The 25,823-nt window shown below is 29.9% G+C and overlaps 1 protein-coding gene across 2 annotated transcripts; it reads right to left on the reverse strand.

The window, feature by feature from the left end:
* Positions 1 to 1,382: 1,382 nt before the first annotated feature.
* On the reverse strand, positions 1,383 to 25,176 carry sxc (O-linked N-acetylglucosamine (GlcNAc) transferase sxc). 2 transcript variants are annotated; one of them, XM_015331049.2, is made up of 12 exons: positions 24,293 to 25,176; positions 20,726 to 20,876; positions 20,395 to 20,638; positions 19,572 to 19,640; positions 14,843 to 15,039; positions 9,133 to 9,222; positions 8,262 to 8,442; positions 6,335 to 6,937; positions 5,611 to 6,128; positions 4,566 to 5,019; positions 3,470 to 3,846; positions 1,383 to 3,080 (listed from the first exon to the last, which is right to left on the reverse strand). In XM_015331049.2, exons 1-12 carry the CDS (start codon positions 24,477 to 24,479, stop codon positions 2,903 to 2,905), a joined length of 3,249 nt encoding a protein of 1,082 aa, XP_015186535.1. In that variant the 5' UTR covers positions 24,480 to 25,176; the 3' UTR covers positions 1,383 to 2,902. The 2 variants fall into 2 exon arrangements, with proteins under 2 accessions (XP_015186535.1, XP_015186532.1); XM_015331046.2 differs by lacking the exon at positions 24,293 to 25,176 and adding an exon at positions 21,260 to 22,007.
* Between the last annotated feature and the right edge of the window lie 647 nt (positions 25,177 to 25,823).

The following is a 25,823-nucleotide window of genomic DNA, read 5'->3' on the forward strand; positions in this document are numbered from 1 at the left end:
ACGCAAAGTAACATGACACCCGGGCCACACAATTCGCTTTATGTCACTTATCAAGGCCGCTATGGAGATAATGAGTTGGGGGCATCTTAGACGTTATTTCTTTCACTCTTATATTTACTATTGGAGAAATAATTTTACAAACGAAGCAAATATATAAGGATTGTTTACGTAATCCTCAGCTAACCCGTCAATTTGACGAGTTTCGTAGAGATAGGTATATCACATACAAATTTCAAAATTTATAAGGCTTATGAAAATAATAATTGTGTGTATAAACTCTTTTAATGAAATTATAAATTTACGATGCAAAGTAGTTAAGATTAATGCTATGGTTTTTTGCGTGTTTCATTTCAAAGTTTGTAATCCGTCAAATTGACGGGTCCCGTAAACCTAGCGTTAACGAAGAACTTAAGGAAAGAACTCAATCTAGGCAATTCATGTTTTTATTCGGTTAACAAATTACTCAGCTCGCGGTTGCTGTCTAGACGATTAAAAATCAGGATATACAGGACAATCATCCTGCCGGTGGTAGTCCTTTATGGTAGCGAATCGTGTGATCGCTTACGTTACGGGAAGAAAAGAAATGTAGGGTTTTCGAAAACAAAGTTCTTCGTAAAATCTTCGGTGCAAAACACGATGAGGAAACGGACGAATGGAGAAAACACCATAACGTTGAAGTACATCGATTGTACAACAAACCGGACATTATTAAGTTTGTAAAATCACGCCGATTAAGGTGGGCTGGTCATGTGGAGTGGTGCATGGGGGAGGATCAAACGACGCACAAAATATTGGTCTGCATACCAAACGGGAAAAGACCACTAGGTAGACCGAGACGTAGATGGAAGGATAATATTAGAAGAGACCTGAAAGAAATAAGATACGAAGACCGCAAATGAAAGGATCGCATTCAGGGACGGGGGAACAATGGCGGGATTTGATATTTGCAGCAATGAACTTTCGAGTTCCTAATGCCAGTTAGTAATAATAATAATAATAATAATAACTCAATAACTTGTATTATTATCTGGTAATAATATTTAAGGTAACAAATCCTAGTTATTCTTGGAAACGTAAATGATAACTGCAAAGATTTTTTTTGTGTTTTTTTTTTGTTTGTTTGTTTGTTTATATATGTATTTACACAGTTATTATTATTTAGCCGCTTATTATTATACAATTCTATCGAAATTTTATTTCATTCATGAACGCCTTGTTTTCCTATTAATATATAATTATAGTAATAATAACAATATAATTAATTAATTAATTAATTAATAATAATAATAATAATAATAGTAGTAGTAATTATAATACCTTCGTACAACTCATGCTTTCAAATCAGATTCTCACCACCTCATTTAATTAATTTATTCATTTACTTTTATATATATATATATATATATATATATATATAGTTCTTAGTTTTATATATAAGAGAAGATACTTCGTTTTTCTATTTATTTATTTTTTTGTTTTTTTTTCATTTTTTTTCTCTTCTTCCTTCCCTTTTCCAAAACCTTCGTTCTTCGATTTGTCGAATTAATGAAAAATAATTTGAATAGAAAAAAATATAATGAATCAATAGTATGATTGACTTGAAACATTGTATTGGATGATAAATGAAACATTTAAATTATTCAATCAATACATACAAAGATTTATAAGGATCATTTAACATATATATATATAGTGTCCTGCGATGAGTAGGACAACAAAAAGAAAATGAATGAATGAATGAATGAATGAATGAATGAATGAATGAATGAATAATACAACCATAAGAGGGAGGAGGGAGAAAGGGGGGGGATGATGACGACACATACAAAACTGTGCGAAAGCTTTTCTTTTTTTTTTTTTTTTTTTTCAAAAAAAAAAAAAATCATTAATACAAAGAAAAAGAAAAATACTGCGTTGACTGTTTGTCGCTTGTTGTAAAAGTTAAAATAAAATAAAAACCAAAAATTCAAATAAAATAAAAAAAAATAAAAAATAAAAATAAAAATTAAGGAATTGTAAAAAAGGAACATACGAAGCGTATCCTATAATACAATTCATTTCAATTTCTCCTATTTATAACACCACACACCACATCACACTCATCAAACATCCACACACACACACATAACACACATCATACTTATTATATGGTATTTCAAAAAATGAAATACATCACATCATATTGGGAATAAAAAGTTATATTGTGTGATATTAATGGAGGAGGGATGTATTTTATGTATGTTTGTATGTATGTATGTATGTATGTATATTTCTATATATGTAATGCTATTATGAGATTGCTTGAACACAACAATAACTCTCTTCTTGTTTTTTTTTTCTTTTTATCTCATATACCATTGTTGTGTGTGTACCACCAATTACCACCAACTACCACCCCCATTTTCTGATCACAGAGTTATTATTATATATATATATATGTAGATATAGGATTTACTATAACACTTGTTTTTCTTTCTCTGTGATGTTGAAAACTCGAAAAACCATTCATCATCATCATTATCATGTGATTGAAGAAGAACTATAGATATTATCTATGACTTATGTGATTTTATCGGTACAAAATATTATCATTGATTGATTGATAGATAGATAGACAGATAATATGAGAAAAGAATATTTTGTTAGGAATTTAATTATTGATGGAAATGATATTAATAAAATTAAAATTAAGATTAAAATTAAAATTAAAAAAAAAATAGAAAGAGAGAGATAGAGATAGAGAAAGATAGAGATAGAGAGAGAGAGAAAGAAAGAAAGAAAGAATGAGACAGTGAAGAGCAACAACAAGTTGTACAACTCAATAATATAATAATAATCTTATAATATGATTTCTAATAAACGTAAAAATAATAATAGTAATAATATATTCAAAGTCGACCAATCACTTCTCATTTTTGCATTGTTTCAATGAAGCCGCCACGTGGTCCGGTTTTTCTCCTCTTGCAAAACGTTCCCACATTAATGTATACAACATTTCCATACCATGGGCGTATGCTCGACAATCGAATAATGGACTTTCTGAACGTGCCTGCCATACTTTTGCTCGTGTTGCTTTCAAGCTAAAAAAAAAAATACAAATATAATATTATTATTTTTTTTATAATATTTTGTAACAAAAGATAAATATAATAAATATATATTGTTGTTTATTATTTATGATCAAAAGTTACTAGATAATTTAAAATATTAATTACTAATAATAACTATATATATTATTATTATTATTATTATTTATGGTCAAAATTTACTAAATAGAATTTAAATATTAATTACTATTTCTTTTGTTTATATTAATTATGACATGACAAAGAACGTGTTAACATAAAACTTCATTCGATTGATTTTTAAAATCATCTAGGAACTTTTAAAAACCTCTTTTCCTATAAATATATGTATAGGGATATATTTGTATTCATGTATATGTGTATATTATATAAAATGTGCATACTATTCTCGATCAGTTCCCAATCGTATAGCAATATCTTGATATTCCTGTCTCGTCCTAGCAACTAATTCGGGACAACCAAGTGTGTTCAATTGGCTAGCAGCAACACGAGAAGCCAAAGTTTCACCGGGTAACGTGACAACCGGTGTACCAGTCCAAAGTACATCCATACTTGTTGTGTGTCCGTTGCATAATGGTGTATCTAAGCAGACGTCGGCTAATTGACCACGCCTAACATGTTCCTCTTTAGCAGCAACGTTACTGAACAGTATCCTACCAGGTGCAAGACCTAATTGTTGTGCTGTTGCTTGAAGATTTGGTTCACCTACTGCTGGGAATCTTAAAAGCCAGAGTACTGAATTTGGCACGTTCTTTAAGATCTATAATTTAAAAGACAAATATTATTATTAATTAAAGATATACATCATATTATTTTTATTAATTTTAAAAAATTAATTAACTCTTTATGACACTGAATTTTGGGAGAGGTGAGGGGATTATATTGTTTTGTAAATGTAAAATAATTCAATCATAAAAACATTGTTCAAGTTTCCCATTTGTTTGATCTTGAAACCTAATTAAATATATTTAATTTATATTATTATTTAGTTATATTATTTATTATAGTACTATTATACTATATTAAGTGGTATAGAGGTTAGTTTTAAATATTTAAGTTTGAAACCTTCATAACCTCAATAACCTTTAAGTGCTGAACACTTTTAATTAAAGTGTTTTTGTATTATTGCCATTGTGTTTTTGTTGATTAATATTACACTAATCAAATTTAATAATAAATTATATATAATAATTAAACTTTTTGTTTGTAATATAATTTTCATGTGACAAAATTCAAAACAATAATCAATATATACAAAACCAACAATTCAATTATTTTACATTCATATTAACAAACACGTATAATATACATCAATATAGACCACATTGACAACTTTTACAGAACGCATATATGCGTCCATAGTAGTCAAAGGGTTAAAAAAAATATATGAAACCGTACGTGTGTGATTTCTAGGTTATGTGACGTCATAGAGAGTTAATTATGTTTCTTTTTTTCTTGTCCTGGTGTTTGAATACTCACGTGTGCCCACATGTGAAGAGTAAGAGGATCGATCTTATACAATTGATTAAAATTACAATAAACAACGGCATCTTCTGGTAAACCGTATTGTTGTCTCGTCGTAATAACAATATTCTGAGGCACTTCCTCTCCCGTAGCAGTTTTATTATTAACTTGATTAGTCGCCATACCGTTTTGTACTACAACCCCATTTACAGACATTTGACATTGACCAGATGCAATCATTGTTTCAATAGGAGTTGTGGTTGGTAATTCAGCAACTTTCAATGATATTTCAACAGGTTGATTTTTCGAATCTGGCACTACTACTTCACGTATTTCCTTAATCAATGTATTTTCTATCATTGGTGATAAATCAGTAGCGTTTATAACAGCTACGTTGTCAGCTACTTTGCCTTTTGGATTTAATTTGTCTGTTAATATTAAACGTTCTTTAAGATGTGGGAACATTTGTCTGTAAAATAACAAAAGAAACAAAATTATTAATTAATTTATTAATACTAATTTTATTATCAATTATTAATTATTAAAATCATTTCATACATTGGATTTGTAACTAAAACTAAACTAGAATTGGTTGCGGATTTTATCGATAGATGGCTTTTTAATATCAAGTCACTTTAGTTACCAACCCAATAATAAAATATAGAAATAATTAAATTAATAACAATATATATATATAATAAATATTTTTTTTTCGTGTTGTTTGTTATCCCGAGCGCTCAGTCCTTGGACCATTGTGCCCGGGCCCCTTGCGGGGAGCACATATCATTGTGATGGTCCCGCGGGCAGCCCTGTCCCCCGTGCGAAGCACAGCAGTCGGTCCCCCCCCCCCCGAGCCCACCACGTCAAATGTTGGCGGTGGTCCCAAGGACATCATTTCTGACGCCCGCGATCCCAAAGCCACGACAACGAGAGCAGGCATGTCCCCTCGTTCGATGTCGGAGAACGGGGGGACTCGAACCCGCGAACTCCGGGTGGGAGTCGAGCGTTCTACCGACTGAGCCATGCCCATGCTCAATAAATATTATTGTTAATAACTTACTTGTGATCTCCAATGAAGTATGTGTGTGGCATATAAGCAAGTTTTTCGCTATATTGACTAGCAAGTTCTAAGGGAGAGGTAACTTCGTCAGTGATTAAATAATCCATAAAACTGGCACCTGAAGTACCAGGATAACCAAGCCACATAACTTGAATTGGTGCTGGTCTTAATGCAAAGATTTCATTTCTAGCACCTTTCGTGTAACCATTCATGTTAACGAGTATATGAATACCATCGGCATTTATACGATCAGCTGCTTTTCCATTGCATGGTGTTTGTGATAAATCGACAAAGTGTTCTGATTCTCTGGCAATTTTAGCGCGAAATGTTGTACCGTCGTCGGAACTCAATGCGTAACAAAAAACTTCAACGAGTTCACGATTGTGTAGGCCAGGAATTGATTGCATCAGATGACTCGTTGGATGATTACCAAAATCGGAGGATACGTAACCAATTTTTAAACGACCATTTGATATTTCACGTGGATATTTAAATGGTTGTTTGTGAAGAACGTGAATCTGTAAATAATATAATTTCAATCATAAGATATAATATATTATGTAACAAAAGAAGTATGGGGTGACAGAGAGATAAATTGTAGAATATTTTTAGATATTTTCTATCATCAATGTTCATGAAAAGGAAAATGGAGGAAACTTAAGGGAGAACAAAAGTCTATAAATTGATAAATTAATTAATTATGAAAACAAATCTAATACAATACCTTTTCAATGCATAGATTAGCATGCCTAGCAGCAATAGCTTTTCGAAAATCATGAGACAATGGATAAAGCATCGAATGATGAGGATGTACACTTGGTAATCTGTTCTTGTCAAGTTGTTCGGCAACGATTGATACTAATTTCTTCATCCTAGCTTCGTAATCGGTCCAATCGCATACAATTTGAAGACAATGCGCCAAGTTACAATAAGCGTCAGGAAAATCTGGTTTTAATTTCAATGCGGTCCTGTAAGATTGTATCGCTTCAGGAATATTTCCTGAATCCTTGTGAATGGAAGCCAAGTTTGAATGAGCATCGGCAAAAGCTGGATTTATTTGTATGGCTCTTGTATAACATTGAAGAGCTCCTTGAATATCTTGCATCTCTTTAAGGGTATTACCCATATTCGAATAAGCATCTGCAAATGTTGGCTGTATGCGTATTGCTTCCTTGTAATGCATTAAAGCTTCATTTAACTTTCCTTGTTGTTGCAAAACTGATGCAAGATTGCTATGCGCGGCTGCAAACTCTGGAAATACTTCGAGAGCTTTCAAATAAAGTCGTGTTGCTTCTTCTATGTATCCTTGCTCACGTTTTATGTTGGCCTATAAATATAAACATATAATATGATATTAATACAACAACTAAATAAACAAAGTAATTAACCCCTTACATTATTTTCACGAGACTAACTCGTGATGAACATTTTAGGTTAGACTTGAATATCACGAGGTCAATTTAGGCATGGCTTTTATTCCGAATTTCAGCATAGTGCAAGGGGTTAAATTTTTTTTTATTGCAATTTACAATCATTAAAAACAGATAACAAATACAATTATCCTATTCGAGACCATTTCCATACAATGTGTGCAATTATAATATACTTAACTATTATCAGTTATTTTGAGTAAAGTATTTGCTGAGATAATTCGTTTTTTTTTTTTTTTTTGTATAAATAGTATCTTTAAAGTATACAAGAACAAAATTTGTTTGGCATTGTACAATTGGTAATATAATAAAAAAGAAATGGTTCCTAGAAACTGTGTTTGAAAAAAGTCGTGGTCTCGAATGGGTTATGTTATATTATAATTAAATAAACAAGGAAGTTCGAGTCATAAATATGATTACACAAAATTAAGAACAATTACAAACTTTCTTAATTACTTTAATGTGTGTATATACTAGTATTTATTTGTCTACTGCTAACGATAATGTATTTTACAATTTTAAAGTAAAATACATAATATGAGATCTTTATTTACAGTTTAAATATTTAAAAACGTATCTGGGCAAAATCATAAGTAACTTCCGATGAGACTATGTAGAATCTACTTTTCGTATTGACCTACTATAAGTCACTAAAACAAACGGATTTTCGATATCACTGTATAAATGAGAATTCAGTTAGTCTTCAATCAACTTTGTTATGTAGTCAATGTTACATTTAACCATTTTTCTTAACCTTTCAAATGGATAGTAAAAAGTGCATATTCGACATGAAATGCTTTAGGAATTTAAACAAGGCAATTGCACTAAGGTGGCAACTGAAAAAATATACAGCGTATACGGTGCAGGACTGATGACTGATAGGACAGTCAGAAATTGGTTTGTAAAATTCCGTTCTGGAGATACGATCTTAAAAGACGAACGAAGTGCAGGACGTCTTTCCGACTTTGACGAACCTTTTAAAGGTAATATTGGAACAAAATTCAATAGATACGTCCAACAGATGCAAAGAGTGCAAAAAAAAAAACTCCATGAAAAGTGTCCTGCACTTATCAGTCGCAGAAACGTTATTCTTTGTCTCATAACAAACGGAAGTTATTTATGACACGACCTTTTAAAATCCTAAATAACTTTGAACTATTTTTCATATTTATATCAAGGACAACAACGCGTGTGTATTCAATTCGAAATATGAATACTAACCAAATTATTGAGAGAATCGGCATGAGTTGGGCAAAGTCTGAGGGCGGTATTGTAACATTCTTCTGCTTCGACCACTTGCCCCTTCTCCTTAAGAGCGTTCGCCAAATTGCAATAGGCATCTGGAAAGTTTGGCTGTAGCTCAATGGCACGACGATAAGTGTCAATCGCAAGATCAATGAGACTGCAATCAATAAATAAATTGTTTTAAACATCATTCACGTTCATCTTAACATTAAACATCATCAATGTTCATCTTAACGTTAAAAATCATCATCAATGTTCATTTTAAAGTTAAAAATCATCATCAATGTTCATTTTAACGTTAAATATCATCATCAATGTTCTAATTTTGTTCTTTTTTATTTGCAATAAATTTATAATTTAAATCAATCAATCAATTACTGTATACGTAAAATACATGATACTGTATATATAATATTTGTAATACAAATATTATATTACTATACTGTACTATTAATATTTTAATAATCATATTAATAATTAAAATTATTAAACAAATAAACCAGTATACAAAGATATATATTACTCAATTATAAATGTAAATTTCAAAAAAAAAAATTCAAATTCAAATATTAAGAGGACCGGAAAGTAATGTCGTGTTTCCACGTATGTAAATTCTTATATTTTAATTAAAAATTGATTGACTTTATCGGTCCAATATTAAAAATTTGCATGCTAAATGAAACAAGGTTGTTGATAACGAAGTTGATTATGCTATTAATTAAAAATATAAATTTGTTAGAAATTTATTCATTTAAATTTAAGATTAAAAAGCGACATTACTTTCTAGTCCACACCTAATATTTAATCCAAAAAAAAAAAAAAAAATGTAACAAAAATAATACCATACCCTTGTTCATAATAAACGCATGCCAAATTTCCATGAACGACTGCATTATTTGGACTGAGATTCAACGCACGTAAATAGGCAGCTACAGCTCTGTAAAAAAAAGAAATGACAAAATAAAACATTGAAATATTAAAAAATAAAATCATATTTATACGAGATTAAAATATAAATAATCTCGAATATAAATCAACAAATCCACTTACCACTCTTAAAATAAAATAAAAATAAAAAAAGTCAAGTAAAAAATGTAAAGTTTCAATTAAACAAAAATTAAAATAATAAAACAGATGTTCTTGTATAACAAATAAGAAAAATCTGTAAATCTAATTACAGAAGAAACAAATCGTTGCAAAGAATAAAACACACGATTAGAAAACACGTGTGTAAGAAAACCTATGAACAACGAGACCTAAACCTAAACCTATATAAACGTCCTTAAATATAATAAATCTTCTTTTATATTATAATAATAATAATAAGAAGAAGAAGAAAAAGAAGAAGAAATGAGAGAGAGAGAGAGAGAGAGAGAGAGAAGATGTAAATATATATAACAAATAAATAAACCTTTTGACCCAATGTTTAATCCAGGAAGTACATCCAGTAACTTGATTATTAGAATTATACAAAGTTCTTTCTAATCTTCTTACAGGAAAAAATGATGGAATCGAAGTAGAAGGCGATATCACCGTATAAACTATAACACACTGGCAGTCCATTCCTTTTCCATGATGACGTACGACAAGGAACGTAGTTGCTAAGAGAATGCTTCACATCCTTCTGAAAACCTACTCTTCTCTTCACTTCTCTCTTCTCTTAGTAAAGAATGTATATATGTGTATATATGTATGTATAAATGTGTATATGTGTACCGTGTATATACGTGGTTAGGTCGGGTATATGTGTGGACGCGTGCGCATGCACACTTATATATACAATGCATATATATATACATATGTGTGTATGTATACTTGTCCTGTATACTTGCTGTATACTTGTCCTGTATACTTGTATGTATTTAAGTGTATATAAATGTTAGTATGTATTTGTTAGTGAGTATGTTTTTTTCAAACTTACGCGTGCGCATACATTTATATAAATACAATGTGTGTATGCATGTATACTTGTATGTGTATACTGTATATATATATCCTATGTATGTATTTTAGTATGTATTTGTTAATGATTATATGTTTTTTTCAAATTCATGCATGCGTATGCACACGTATATATACAGTATGTGTACGTATGTGTATTTGTATATTATATATATCTGTATATATCTGTGTATGTATTTGTTAGATGAGTATATGTATTTTTTGAAACTCACGCAGACTCATTGAAGTGAACCATGTTTTTGGCAAATATTAGGTGGTGAGCTTGGAAACAGGACGAGGGTAGGAAGAAAGGAAGGGAGGAATGAAGGAAAAAGCAGAGTAAAGCAGAGAAGAGAAGAGAAGAGAAGAGAAGAGAAGAGAAGAGAAGAGAGTACAGTAGAAGAAGACTAAAGCAGAACTGTAACGAAGGGTGTATCTTGGGGGGCGGAGCAAATTCTCTCTGAATCGATATCCTGCCCTCGAGGATTCTCCTTTATCCCTGTGCGTAACTTCGAGGGTTGCTTTTATCAAGGTTTAATCCACGCTCATGTATCACAAGTAATATACACCACGTAAATTATTAATATAGATATATATATGTGTCTATATGCGTGCATAAATGCATGCATGCATGTATATATGCATGTATGTACAATATGTATGTATTATATGTATGTATGTATGTTATATGTACAATATATATATTTTTTAAACATATAAGTTTTATTTATACGTATGTATAAATAAAATGTATATATGTATATATAGGGGGAGAAATATACAGTAACGTATGTTATACTACACTATTCAATAACAAGGTCTATTATATTATGGTGTTGTTGTGTTGAGTTGTTATTTGTGGTGTCCTTGTATGTAAAGATGATATAGATAAAAATGTATATGATATATATTTTACTTTGATATAATATTTAATATTATTATTTTTATTATTGTTATTATTTAAAAATTATTATTTAAAGGAGATTGTTCATTAGAATAATCTTGAATTATATTATAATCATTTTATAATTTAAGTTTCATTTATATTCTTTTAATTATTATTATTATTAATTGAAATTAATATTATTTTAATTAATTATTATATTATAGTGATATTGTTGTTGTTGTTATTACATTGATATAATATTTAGTATTATTATTATTATTATTATTATAATTTAAAAATTGAAAGAAAATTGTTTATTGGAGTAATTTTACAATAATTGTAATCATTTTATAATTTAAGTTTGATTTATTATTATTATTTTTTTTTTTTTGGTTTAATTTCTAAGAGAAAATAATCTTTTTAATTTTGTTTATTAATTTCATATGATTTTGAGTTAATTTAATTTATTTTTTTAATTTCTGAAAGAAAATTAATCTTTCAAAATAATGTTTTATTTATTTTCATATGATTTTGGAGTTTGATTAATTTCTAATATTTTAATTCAATTTGAAAATATTAATATTCATTTTTTATTATTGATTTTATTTTTGAAGTGAAGGGTGGAGTACATATCACGCATGTGTGTTTTGTATAATGGTAGAGGATAGAAGAAGAGAACAAAAAAAATATCCCGAATATTCTCAGGACAATGAACTTTTACACAACAGGGCTTCCTATCACGTAATATCGATCGATCTTCACTTATTTACACGACGAGTCATGCGCTCTACTGCTTTTTCGCGACTTTCCCAAATAGTGCAAAAAACAAGCAGAAAATTTATCTTCTATTTCACAACCACCCCCTCCTCTACCTCCTCTACCTCCTCCTCCTCCTCCTCCTAAAACCCACGCCTACACCCACACCACCCCCTCCTTTCCAAACTTTTATTTCCACGATATTGCTTTTCTTTGGTTCTTCATTTTATTTGATTTTCTTCTGTGAGTTATTTATGTTCTCTCTCTATCGTTGTGAAGAAATACCACAATATATTTGAGCCGTTTATTTTGAAAATGGCCTAACTCCATTTTCCAAAAAAATCAAGTTAGCAACCGTAATATTAGGTGGACCAGAAAGTAATGCCGTTTTTTAACCTCAAAATTCAAACATATAAATTATTCCAACAAATTTTTATTATTAATCAGTAATTAAATTAATTAATCACGTTATCAACAATCTTTTTCTATCTGGTATGCAAATTTTTAATATCGTAACAATAAAAATCATCAATCGGTTTTTTGATTGAAAATATTAGTAATAATTTGACATGCGTAGTAACGGCCATTACTTTTCGGTCCCCCTAATAGTTACATTTTTACATGATCTTTTCATTCTGAAACAATTTGTTACTAATATATTAAAAATCAATAATATTTTGTAACACGAAAGTTTACTGATAAATGAAACGATGAAAAAGTTTGTTTTGAAAGCAGCCTAACTCCATTTTCCCCCCAAAAATCAAGTTAGCAACCGTAATAGTTACATTTTTACATGATCTTTTCATTCTGAAATAATTTGTTACTAATATATTAAAAATCAATAATATTTTGTAACACGAAAGTTTGCTGATAAATGAAACGATTAAAAGGTTTATTTTCAAAGTGGCCTAACCTCAATTGCCAATGACTATTTTCCGATTGTCTATAATTACTCATAATGATAGAAATTTTGACATGGTAGAAATGCCATTAAACAAAATTATTTACCATTTGTCCTCCAAAGATTATTATAATATTATCAGAAAGTACCAAAAAGGTAATAAACTTTATTGTAAATCAAATGAAACAAAGAAGATTTTTGTATGAACAAAATGAATAGAAAATGCAATTTTTAAAAAGGGTTACACAATTCTAACGGTGAATCGATAAACTGCTTAAAAGTATGTTTCAATGCGTTTTGTCAGAAATGAATCGTATCAAATTTTCTATAAGACATCGATGAATGAGAATGAAAATTTGAAAATCCTGAATTTATTAGCACGTCGGGGGTAGACCAAAAAAAGTTCGACAATATTATATTGACATCACTGTATGAAAATATCGGACAAATTAAAACAGTAAAATTCAAGGAGATAATGGACCTACTACGACATATACCAACGGAATATCATGATTTCTTCAAATCCCTTTCATACACGCAAAATGTAAATGAGCAATAAATTTTTTTGTAATTGATGTAGTTAACAAATCTTTTGAATCACATAAATTATGTTTCTGAAGTATTTTAAAGATATATAAAATAAATTGAATATTGTTTTTTTCAATTTGAAGTATCTTAAATGATGTTGAATGAACTCGGGGGCTCCTTCAAATTTTATAATGAATCGAATTGTTAATTTGGAAAGTGGCTTAAAAAATCTATTCTTGATAAGAAAACCGCATATTATTCACTTAATAATTGCCACTATAAATTGAACTCTTTTAGATACACTTAAGTAGTGTGGACTCATTAGTATCCTATATAAAGAGTAATATAATAATAATAATAATAAGAAATAAGTTTAACTCTTATTGATTAAAAAAAAAAAAATTGTATGGCTCCTTACTCCCTTATGACGTCAGAAATCAACATCAAAGGAATAACTTCGGTGACCAAATTTAATTTAGCACAAAATTTATATTCATCGCTTATGGGATTAAAAGCGATGACAGATCAAATCGTGCATTGAATATATGTGGGATTCGTGAAAAAAACTGGGGACTGCTGCTGACGGATTGGAGGACCGGGATTCGAACCATAGATCTTTCGCTTTGCGGGGCGACTGTTCTTTTTAACCAACTGAGCTATCCAGGGCCCACCGACCAAACCTTCTCACGAATGCCCATATAAGTTTGGCATGGAGGCGCGCTCGTCCCACATATATATTTTTCTCAAGGACATTTGAAATTCTGAAACGAAACGTGAGTCCAGGATTCCGACTCAAACTAAAAACATCTCCACCTCTCTTATCGTACAAAAATTTCCTTTTCAAAATTACAAAAATAAAATTGAAAATTCTAACACCTTAAAAAGACATTCTAACAACCTTCTACACGTAAATAAAAATATGGGAGAAAATAAAAATGAAAAACAACCTAGACCACAATAAAAATAACTATAACTCATTGCGGATGACAACTTTATCAGCCAATTCAGGTAGCAGGACGAGACGATTTTTGCAAATATGTCGAGTGTGTTAACATAGTACAATTAAGTAGACCTTCCATATCAATTTTGTCATTTTTTAAATTAAATCTGGTAAACAAAAGTTAAGAAACCCTCTTCCAAATACCAATAGTCCATTCCCTTTAGTTAGAATTAACAAAATATAGCCATAAACACTGACTGTCGCCTCTCACTCGCCACTCGTCCCCTGCCAAATGAAACGTCGTGGAGACCAAAAGTCGCAACTCATCCTAAACAGCGCGAAACTCCGTGGCGACTGAGACTCGCAACTTGTCCTGCCGAGTGAAACTTCGTGGCGACTCTCGGTCACCATTCATCCGCAAAGGGTTAATATTATAGTCCTATACTCGTACGAAGAATAACCAATAATAAAAACGAACTAAACAAACCCCCCCCACCCACCCACTCTCCCTAATTACGAATGAAAATAATTGTTGCATCTTAAGAAGAAACAAAATTAAAAAAAAAGTATTCATAAAAATATGAAATAATAAATGTTATCCTTACCTGTCAAATATGCGTGCCTCCTTGAGTACATTTCCTAAATTGATGTAAGCATCCAAAAAGTTAGGATCCAATGCAACAGCTTTTTCAAAATGATGAATGGCCAACCATATTTCTCCTTGTGCATTGAAAACGCAACCGAGATTGCTCCAAGCTACTGCAAAATCTGGTCTAGTCTCGATCGCCTTCAGATAGCAAGCCTAAAGATAAAACCGACGAGAATGGAAAGATAAACATTAATTTTTCATTTTGTTTGTTCGCATACTCGAAAGGTGACGCGCGCCGCGCGCATTGCCCGACCTCCCATCGCCGCGCTGCACAGGCTTATTATTATTATTATTATTATTATTATTATTATTGGTTGACCTTCCTTGAAAGAAAGCTTTTTGTTGTGTTGTTGGTTGGTTGGTTGTTGAAGAAGAAGAAGAAGAAAGTCTTTTCTATGAATTTTTATTGCCTCTGTATTTTGTTTTTGTTTTTATCTCTCTTTATCCTCTCTCTTTCTTTCTTTCTCTCTTTTTTTCCCTTTCTTTCAATATTTTTTTTTCAGAATTTTAAATGACATATGTAATATTCATATTAATTTTTTTCTATTTATTTTATTTTTAATTTCTTTTTATTTTAAATATTTAAAAAAGTAAAAAGTTCTGAGATTTTCTTTTAACCAATATAGCGTATAATACCAATATGGCGTATAATACAATATGGCGTATAATACAATATGGCGTATAAAACCAATATGGCGGAACTTTACTAGAAATTTAAATGAATTTACATATAACCTAAATTTCATTATATTTATATTAAAAAATATTATCACCAATATATTAAAATAATGTATTCAAGTTTAACGAACAATTTGAATTCTAATATTTCTGTCAATTGTAATAAATTTCTAAACAATTATAAAACATGAATTAGAGAGAAAAAGAGAGAAAGAATGAGTGAGTGAGAGAGAGAGAGAGATAAATAAAGAAAGACACATATAAATATTTATACAGAGGCAAATAATTTCACTAGATATCAAAAGTAAATACATATTGCAGTATTGATGATACTGGTGAAGGAAACTGATGTGAATTATAGTCAGGAAATTTTAAGGTAACAGGATGCGCGCTAAGAGTGTCGTCATTGATGGCGAAAGACGCTATTTTAAATCTCGTGTTTAACGATTCTCCGAAATGCGTCCGGTGGAACACGTCGAACACGTTTAAAACGCCGTTCGCCATTATATTTTTCTTCTTGATCAGATTTTCCATTCACACTGTCTGCATTTGAAGAACAATCGCCGAAAAAATTCTAAAAAATATATTATTATCTATTAGTAATCATCATTCATACTTGTGTGCTGCCAAAATTCGAATCCTTGAGAGAGAGAAAAGAAATAATGACATGTATATATATACTATTATAATATATAATATATAATAATATATATGTATATATTTATGTATATATATATATACATCATAAATTTTTAAGAACACAATATAATAATAAAGAAATGCTTTTTTTTTTTTGAGTGTCCTCTTATTTTTGTTAATATTTCTTTTCTCCTCTAACGAAAACGAAGAAGACAATAATGATTGACGACACTCTTAAAAAAGAAAATGGGACAAGCATGGATAAAAAAATCGCGCGTGCCGAGAGGCGGGCTGCATTTCATTTTGAAAAAACAGTGTAATCCGTACCTAAACAATAAGTAAAAGGGCATTTACAGTTGGCCGATCCCTCGAGGGTACGGTGAGTTCTCTGAAGTGGATATATATATATATATATGTTGATGATGGTTGGTTGTATACAATATTAATTTGAACAAATTCTGATCTCTCAATTTTCTTAATAATAAAATACTAATATTAATTTGTTATCTTAATCTCAAAATGAAAACTTAAATAAAAAAACTTATTGAAGAAGAATGGCAACTTGGTGATTGCAGATTTTGTCGACAGATGGCGGCTTTTTTTTTTAAAAATCAGCAATGACCTTTAGTTACCAACACAATATATATATAAAAAAGAAAAAAAAATTAATAAATAATAATAAAAAGATAAGAATATGATCAGTATATTGAAGGATTTGAATTATTCAAGGAATAAAATGTGTGATTGTGGTAAAAAATGTGTTTGGAGATTACGTACATTTGTATTAAATAGGAAATAAAATGAGGAGGTAGAGAAGAGATCGGCCTTGGGAATTACTTTACCTGCAGAGTACCCTTCGCGGTAGGTTGATGGTAGGTACGGCTCGCAAGCTCTCATATTAAACTTAGAGACACCGAGAGACAGTGTGTGTGTTACTGAATAACCAGATTCAGATTCACCCTTTGACGAAGGAACTGGTGGAAACTGACCAATCACATTGCTCCGACTTCCCATCCTAGAGTCGATCATCCCATCCACAACAATAAGACAGCTGCGTTAATGTCTCTTCACTTGATATTACTCTTCGCCTCAATTTTTGTCTTTTTATATTTTTTTTTATATTTTTTTAATTTATTTTTTTATTTATTTAATTCTTTTTTTTTTATACGTATATTATATATATATATATATTTTTTTTTTGTTTTAATTGAAAATATTTTATGAAAACGTTTTTCATGCTTTTCATTACAAGCATGGTCAATCCACCATTTTAATATAAAAATATATATATATATATGTTTGTATATATATATATATATATATATATATATATATATATTTTTTTTTATTATTATTTTTTGAAATAAAACCCAATATAAAAATCCCCCCCCCTTCCAAAATATTAACGAAATTTGTAATTAATGATATTATAAAAGTAAATCAAATCAACAACTGTATATATACATATACATATATATATATATATATACATGTACGTCATTGTGCGATGAAACTGTGTGTCCAGGCGGCTGAACAAGCTAAGCGAGATATCAACGAGCTAACAAACGAGATCTTAGGAATGGTAGACTAATTCTCTAACGGAAAGCTTTCCTAATTGTCCAAATATTTTGAAAATCCGATTAATCGTGTATCTATGCGTCGATATCTCTTAACTAAAAACGAAAAGAGAAATAGAAAATAAAGATTAATATTTTCTTTCTTACTTTCTTACTTTCTTTCTTTCATTCATTCATACTATACATATTTATTATGTATTTAAAGTTTTCTGTAAAAAGTGAAAAGAGGTTATGTTATATATCTGTAAATAAAAAAAAAAAGGTACGGATACATACACAATTATATCGGTTTACGCTGCGCCGCGCTGCAAAAACATGGATTACCTGACAGATTACGTCTATCATACTCTTTTGAACGATTAATATGATAACTCGTAAAAGTCAGCTGACTTTTACGAGTTTCGTTTGTTTGTTTGTTTCTTTTACAAACGACATTTTTTGTTGCTATTGTGTTATTACAATATTCATTCTCATTTTTTCTATTTGTATATTTTTTAGATTAGCTATTGTTTTTATTAGGAAATTATTTTGTATAAAAAGAAATATATATATATATATATGTATATATATATTAATACAAAATGTAAAAGATTTTCTGTATAAATTTGTATTAGCATAAGTATGCAATTTAAATTAGTCAGGTAATCCCGCGCTCAACATTATTGTACACACTAAAAATTCTACTGATCTCGTTGAGTAGTGGGGGAACAGGATTGCAATATGCCCACAGGTGTGTGTGTGTACAACCTGTATGATGCCTATAGTAAAAAAATATTCTGAGGAAGATACGTTTTGAGTAGAAAATTCACAAAACTTAATTATTAAATATTCGCGCGCTTCATGACAAAACTTATCATCAACATTTTATTATTATTAATAATATATATATATATATATATATTTCTTTAATTGTTATTACAGAATATAATGTGATTACAATTTTATTACAATTTCAGATAAGTTTTGTTTATGATACATAATTTTGCTGTAACGCTATTGGTCAAGAATTTCAACATTGTGTAAAAGCGTTACGGCAAAATACGCAATGCCAAAGTTGGATCCTATTAAAGATGATTTTGCTTGATACTTTTAGGATTCAAAAACACATTTTTGCAAAAACGCATTCGATGTTTTTTATAATATTATTATTATTCATTTATTATCCAATTATATTTCTTTTTTTATCTCAAATCAATTTTCATCTATAAATTGCAACATCGAATGCATTGATAATATTGTATAGGAACATAACCTATAATGTGTGGGAAAAAAAAATTTGCACGCGATCTGACATTTTAAATAATTGACATAATGATAATGATAATGATAATAATAATAATAATCATAATAATAATCATAATAATCATAACAATAATAATAATAAATGTTAATTGAAATTGTTTTTTAGAGAAAAGGAAAGAAAAAAAACAAGATAAAAAAAAAAAAAGATTAAAATACCAGATCAGCGTGCAACCGCCGCGCGTTCATCAAAATTGCATTGACAAAGAGAAAAAGAAAGCTTTCCGCACTGAAACGCGAAAAAGATTTCGCTCTAACGCATTCCAAAGAATCACATTTTTTTATGCTCGTGCACATGTAAACGATACACACTTGAGTATCTTCTTAAAGATACCATTATAATTGGTCACGATGAATTATCGTTGAATATACATTTTTTTTTCTTCTTTTTTTTTTTTTTTTTTTTTTTTTATACATCGATACCAATGTGTACGAATACATGTGCAAAACATTATTTTTTATTTCTAATACAATTATGGTTGATAAACCTACCTTGGCTTCATCAAGTCTTGCTAATGCTTTCAAAAGATTACCGAGATCACTCCTCACACAATAAAGATCCTGTTAACACACAAAATAATAATATATATATATATATATAAATATATTCATTAACTTTCTAATTCTTTGTGGTACAACATTTCTGATAATAAAACAGCCTTATGTTGCATAGAAATTTTAATTGTGTAATGTAAGTGTAATAATAATAATTATTATTATTATTATTAATATTAATATTTATTGGCATTAGTAACTTGAAAATTCATTGCCACAAATAACTAAATCCCACTAGTATTCCCACCCTGAATGCAACCCCTTCATTTATGGTCTTCATAACCTCTTTTGCAGGTGAGACCACTTCTAATCTCACTGTATGCCTACAAAGCTAAATATGCATAAAAAAAAGAACACTTTATATAATAATAATTATTATTATTATTAATTGACATTGGGAACTTGAAAATTCATTGCCATAATTAACTAAATCCCACTAATGTTCCCATCCTTGAACATAACCCCCCTTCATTCATGGTCTTCATAACCTCTTTTGTAACCTGAATTCTATTGGTGACCTATTATTATAATTAGCATTAGGAACTTGAAAATTCATTACCACAAATACTAAATCCCACCAATGTTCCCACCCCTGAATGCAACCCCTTCATTCATAGTCTTCATAACCTCTTTCATAACCTGACTTCTATCAGTGACCATATATTTGTTTCTTTTTTTTTTTTTCAACGCTTATTTGCAACCCCAGTTATTTTGTATTACTTATTAGTATGTTTGATAAATATTATAAAAATATTCTTACAGGATTGTATTGCAGAGCAGTAATATATGCTTGTACAGCTTGCTCCATGTCCCCTGCCGCAACTAAAGCAGCTGCTAAGTTGATATATCCATCGATGAAATCAGGTTTAAGTCTTACAGCGTGTCGATAATTTTCCAATGCTTCTGGAAGTTGTCCACGTTCTTTGAAAACATTTCCTAAATTGCTATAAGCTTCCGCCAACAATGGATTTTGTTTAATTGCCAAGCTACTATAATGTGCCGACCTGTATAAACAAATAAATAAAAAGATTTATAATGAAATATATAATCAATATAAATAAATATGAATTATAATTAAAAATAATACATACTTTTCTAATCGTCTGCATTGAAAGTGAATTGATGAAAGTAGTAACAATACTCCTGTGTTGTTAGTTTCTTGTCGCCATAGTTGCATGCAATGTCTTTCTGCATTTTCATAATCACCAGCTTGATACTCCCTATGCGCTAGTTCCAATAACCCTGGGATCATAATGAATATATATATAATTATTAATCAAAATAATTTATAATAATAATTTAAAAAAAGGGATTAATTTTCCAAAAAAAAATGTGTAACAGATGTATTATATCTGATATAGTATGTTTCGCTTAGGTTCGAGACCCCACGCGGCGTAAGTGTAATTAAAACGAGTCAAAAATATTTGAATTGCATAGATGGCGCTGTAGGTCTATCGATTTTCTTCACACATATATACAAAGGAGGGCCACGTTTCTAAAAACGTATGTATACACACATACAATATATATATATATATATATATATATATATATATATATTAATCATTATACTTGTATTTAAACTAATTGAAATAAATTAAAGAGAAAAAATGAAAAATACGAACAGTATGAATCAACGGCAACACTGATCGTTTGATTATCGGCCAATGAGATCAATTCTTTTCCCTGTGTATCTTGGGAAACTAAGAGAAGATTTTGTCCATTTTGCCAATCGGCAATATCCTCCGGAATCTCAGCGGTGGTCGTCGTTCCGTTCAAAACGTTCGAACCAATGCACGAAGACGACCCGGTTTCTTTTTTCTCGGCAATACGTACGACACTCATTTTCGTGCTCGTTATTCTTTCACGCGTGGGAAAAAGAAAGAAAAAAAATCTGCTCCACCACCACCACTACCACCAACCAAGCTCTGCTTGCTTCTCTTGACGAACGAACGTTACGTTAAAAATTTAATGAAATAAAGGATTTAAAAAAACAAAAACAAAAAAACAAAAGAAAATAAAAATAGAAGAAAAACGCCGTTTTCTCGGCGTAGTAATACCGAGAAACAAAAATTCAAACAAAAAAAATCAATTTTTTTTCCTCTTCCTTTATTATTGGTGTAATTTTCCGCGCGTATATATAAAAAAAAAAAACTAACGCACAAAGAGAGAGAGAGAGAGAGAAAGACACACACACGAACGAAAAAATACTAAAGTTATTTAGTAAAACATTAGAAGTTCACGGTTTCCTTTTTTTTCTTTCTTTCTCTTGTATATATATGTATATATATATATATAGATATATATCGGGTGAACACGACGCGACGATGATGATCACAAAGTAAACTCGTTGCTTCTGTATTGCTGAGAGCGTTCGACGAACGGAGGCCTGTGACTTTACCCCGTCTAGGTAGGTTATCCCCTCCCCTCCACCCCCCGAAGCGAACAAGAACGTACGAACAGTCGATTGGTCGATATAGCAAAGGGGAACCAAGAGAGGGGAGGGGAGACGAATGGATACAACATGGCGGACGAAACGCACTGCTCGAAAGAGCACCCGGTGGTAAAATGAGGGGGAAGGGAGGGACAAAGGGGACATGCAGTGACGTATATATATCGTTAAGTACCCCCTACCGAAATTTTTCGTGGTCAATATTAATTAATTATATATATATATATATTTTTTTTTTTTTTCAAAAACAATAGAAGAAAAAGGAAATGTTTCTTTTTTCCTTTTTTTTCAAATGCAAATATTAAATAATGTAATAACAAAATGAAATGTATTAATTATAGGACAATTATTTGTTTTTTGTTTCTCTCTCACCTTCATTATAATTTTCTACATATACTACTTCGGTATAAGGCTGATTACTCTCGTTATTCGGTATCATATTCGTTATATTACTCGGTTAAATCACACATCCTTTGGTCACACGGTGTTTTCTAATTTACGATTATCATTATTATAAATGTGTTTCTCTTTTGGAACTTACATTAGAACTAACTTAGTTGTTATTCTCGAAAAATATTCTTGTTGAGTAAGAGAATATTATATATATGTGTGTGTGTGTGTGTGTCGTATTAATATTACCTCTTTCCCCAATTATGTTGACTTATACTATTTATATAAACTTTAATGTGACCTTTAAGAGTAGAAAGTGAAAACAATCCTACAGATTCTTTCATCTTCCGTGATTAGTATTCAATATTTTCTCGTCTTAGAAGATTTATTTGATCAGTATTAGAAATTAATTGTAAATGCATTTGTCAAGTATTTATAACGAATCGTAATATTTTATAGGTTAGAATTTACTCGAAAAATAACGACGTGTTATTAGTAATAATCATGACTACAGAATCAATATAATAATCAAATATATATATATATTAAAATTAAAATAATATTCACAAATAATAAATTAACTACACTTGAAAAATATTTAAAACGAATAAAATAATATATTAAAAAAAAAAAAAATTGTTAACATAAAAATATAAAAAAAAAAAAGAAAAGAAGAATAACAATCTATAAATAATGTTTAATCAAAGATATAAAAATAAGTGATAAATTTGGGATGGGTAAAGAAAAAAAACAAGAAGAAGAAACGGGCCCCTAAAAGTAATTCATACGGCCCTGATTAAAGCCAGGATATTACCAGAGAACGAACGCACACACAAAGAAAGGTAAGCGCGCACGTTCCGTGTTACGCTCGAGGCAGCAGGCAGATGGGAATGCTGTGTGTGGTGGTGGTAGTAACCAGTGGAATATTCCATCGGTGCTTTTGACGAGAAAGGCAATGGGGCGATGCGGGGTGGGGCGGGGTAAAGGGTGAAGAGAGGTTGTGGTTCGAGAGAGGAAAAGAGAAGAAAGAAAGGAAGAAAGAAAGAAAGAAAGAAAGAAAGAAAAAGAAGGAAGAACTGCGTATGCTAGGAACGAATGAGATAGAAAGAGAAAGAGAGAATCGAATATAAGGAACAAGAGGGTTAGAAAGAAGGAAGCAAGATGAGAATAAAAAGAATAAAATGTGCATGAGCCACTCGATGAGAAAACCCGTTACATTGGCCTTTTCTCTCTCAATGAAAAGAAAAAGAAGACAAATTTGAATGTCAGATTTAAAACGTGCAACTATTAGATTTGTAGTCCGATTAATATAATTTATATTATTAGAGTAATATCGATTATTAACAGATGTTGAAATATATATATATATATATATATATATATATATATGTAGAATAAAAATTTACAAATGAAATAATTTGTTTTATTATTCATAAACCAATATGGAAGTTGAAAAAAAAGATGCCACATGGAAATAGGCTTAAAGTAGTAACGTTCAATAAAATGTGTTTCATCTTTCTAACCGCTAATTTAAAATCGTTTTGTTATATGACGTAGCATTGAAAAAAAGTATCGTTGTTATGAGAGATGATATAAGAATTAATAATAAACTCGTGTTAATTGATGATAAATATATATATACTTATGAATTAAATTAGCAGAGCAAATTTTTGTTCGTAGTGTACCATGATATATATATATATATATATATATATATATATATATACCTAATACCAACCACCACGAAATCGAATCATATATATATATATACATATATATGAAATAAAACTTGAGATATAAATAAATAAATGCTTACCCACAGTAGAGAGTTGTTGTATTTCATTCATTTTAAGTATGACGCTGGTACCCGCCATTTGTTGTTGATGAGTTTGCTGTTGTTGTTGCTGCTGTTGTTGTTGTTGTTGTTGCTGCTGCTGCGGTTGTTGCTGCTGCGGTTGTTGTTGCTGCTGCGGTTGTTGCTGCGCTTGCATGATGGCCAGCATGAAGACGCGAAGTTTATAAGTAGAGAGAGAGAAAAAAAGAGAGAGAGAGAGAGAGAGAGAATGGGGAAACAGATGACGATCTCGATCGTGATATATATTGATCTAAAATAAATGATATTTTTTCTTTTTGTTTTTTTTTTGTTTTTTGGTAATATAATTATTACGATAATATCAAATATCGATTAATCGAAAATTTAATTCTTCCCGCGTTTAAATTGATCAATTTAATGAAAATCCGTTTGAATTATCGCGAAATAATTGAGCACGAATTGAAGTGAATTTTGATCAACGTGTATGCTGGTATGATGAGCTTTCCGAGCTATCCGCCATGATGGATCTCGTGTCTCTCACCAACAGCAATGGGGGATTCGGTTCCGTGATCGAGCCTACGAATATGGTAGAAAGAGAAGAAAGGACAGGACAAAGAGAGAAAAAGAGAAAGAGAAAGAGGTAGAGGGGAAATATAGTTCGAAAGTTAGGAAAAAATTCGAACTAACACACACTTTTGTCTAAACGCGCAAAACCCCCCCAATGCTATACGAATACGTCTTAAAACATTTTGTTTTCCCGTTTTAAAATCGAATTTTAACTTCTACTTGTGTAGTACGTTCTAACAACGTTCGATGCGTTCCATTTATCTGATTTCTCACTTGCGCAGTAAAGAACACAATATTACAGACAGAATGGAAAGCCAATCGATGCAACCACGGTCCTCTAACTTCGAGAATCCTACTAGAGTGGTTTCTACGCGGGAAATTTGAATTGCCGATTGAACGTTCTTAACAAAATCCTTTCTTTCTTTGATTTTTGTTTTTATCAAACTTTCTGTTGTGTTTGTTTATTTATTTTATTATTTATATGAATTAAATTATCTAGCAGATTTAATGTATATAATTGTTCAAATATATTAAACCAAATTATATATTTTTTAATCATATTTAATTTGATCATTTTAAAATTATTTCATTTTAAAGTCAATTCAAAGTTAATCATATTTACAAAATTATTTTGGAATAATTTCTTCGTTCTCTCATTGAAGCAGAAATTCATTTATAAAAAGTTTATTTTTTATTTTTAAATTTTAACTTCGAAACTATTTCTAATGTGGTAACTATTTTATCGTTATGATATATATATATATTAAATATAAATTTATTTTATTTATAATTATCTAATAATTATTAATTAATTAATTAATTAATTATATATCTAAATAACAATAGAAAAATAAATAAATAAATAAATAATAATAATAATAATAATAATAATAATAAAGAAACATATACAATACAATTCGTTCAATGTTCGTGCGCAAGCGTCGTCCATCTTGCATAAAGTGAATTC

Source organism: Polistes dominula, unplaced genomic scaffold (genome assembly GCF_049000335.1).
Source record: "Polistes dominula isolate Pdom_NZ unplaced genomic scaffold, Pdom_raw_medaka contig_80, whole genome shotgun sequence".
Lineage (NCBI taxonomy): Eukaryota > Metazoa > Arthropoda > Insecta > Hymenoptera > Vespidae > Polistes > Polistes dominula.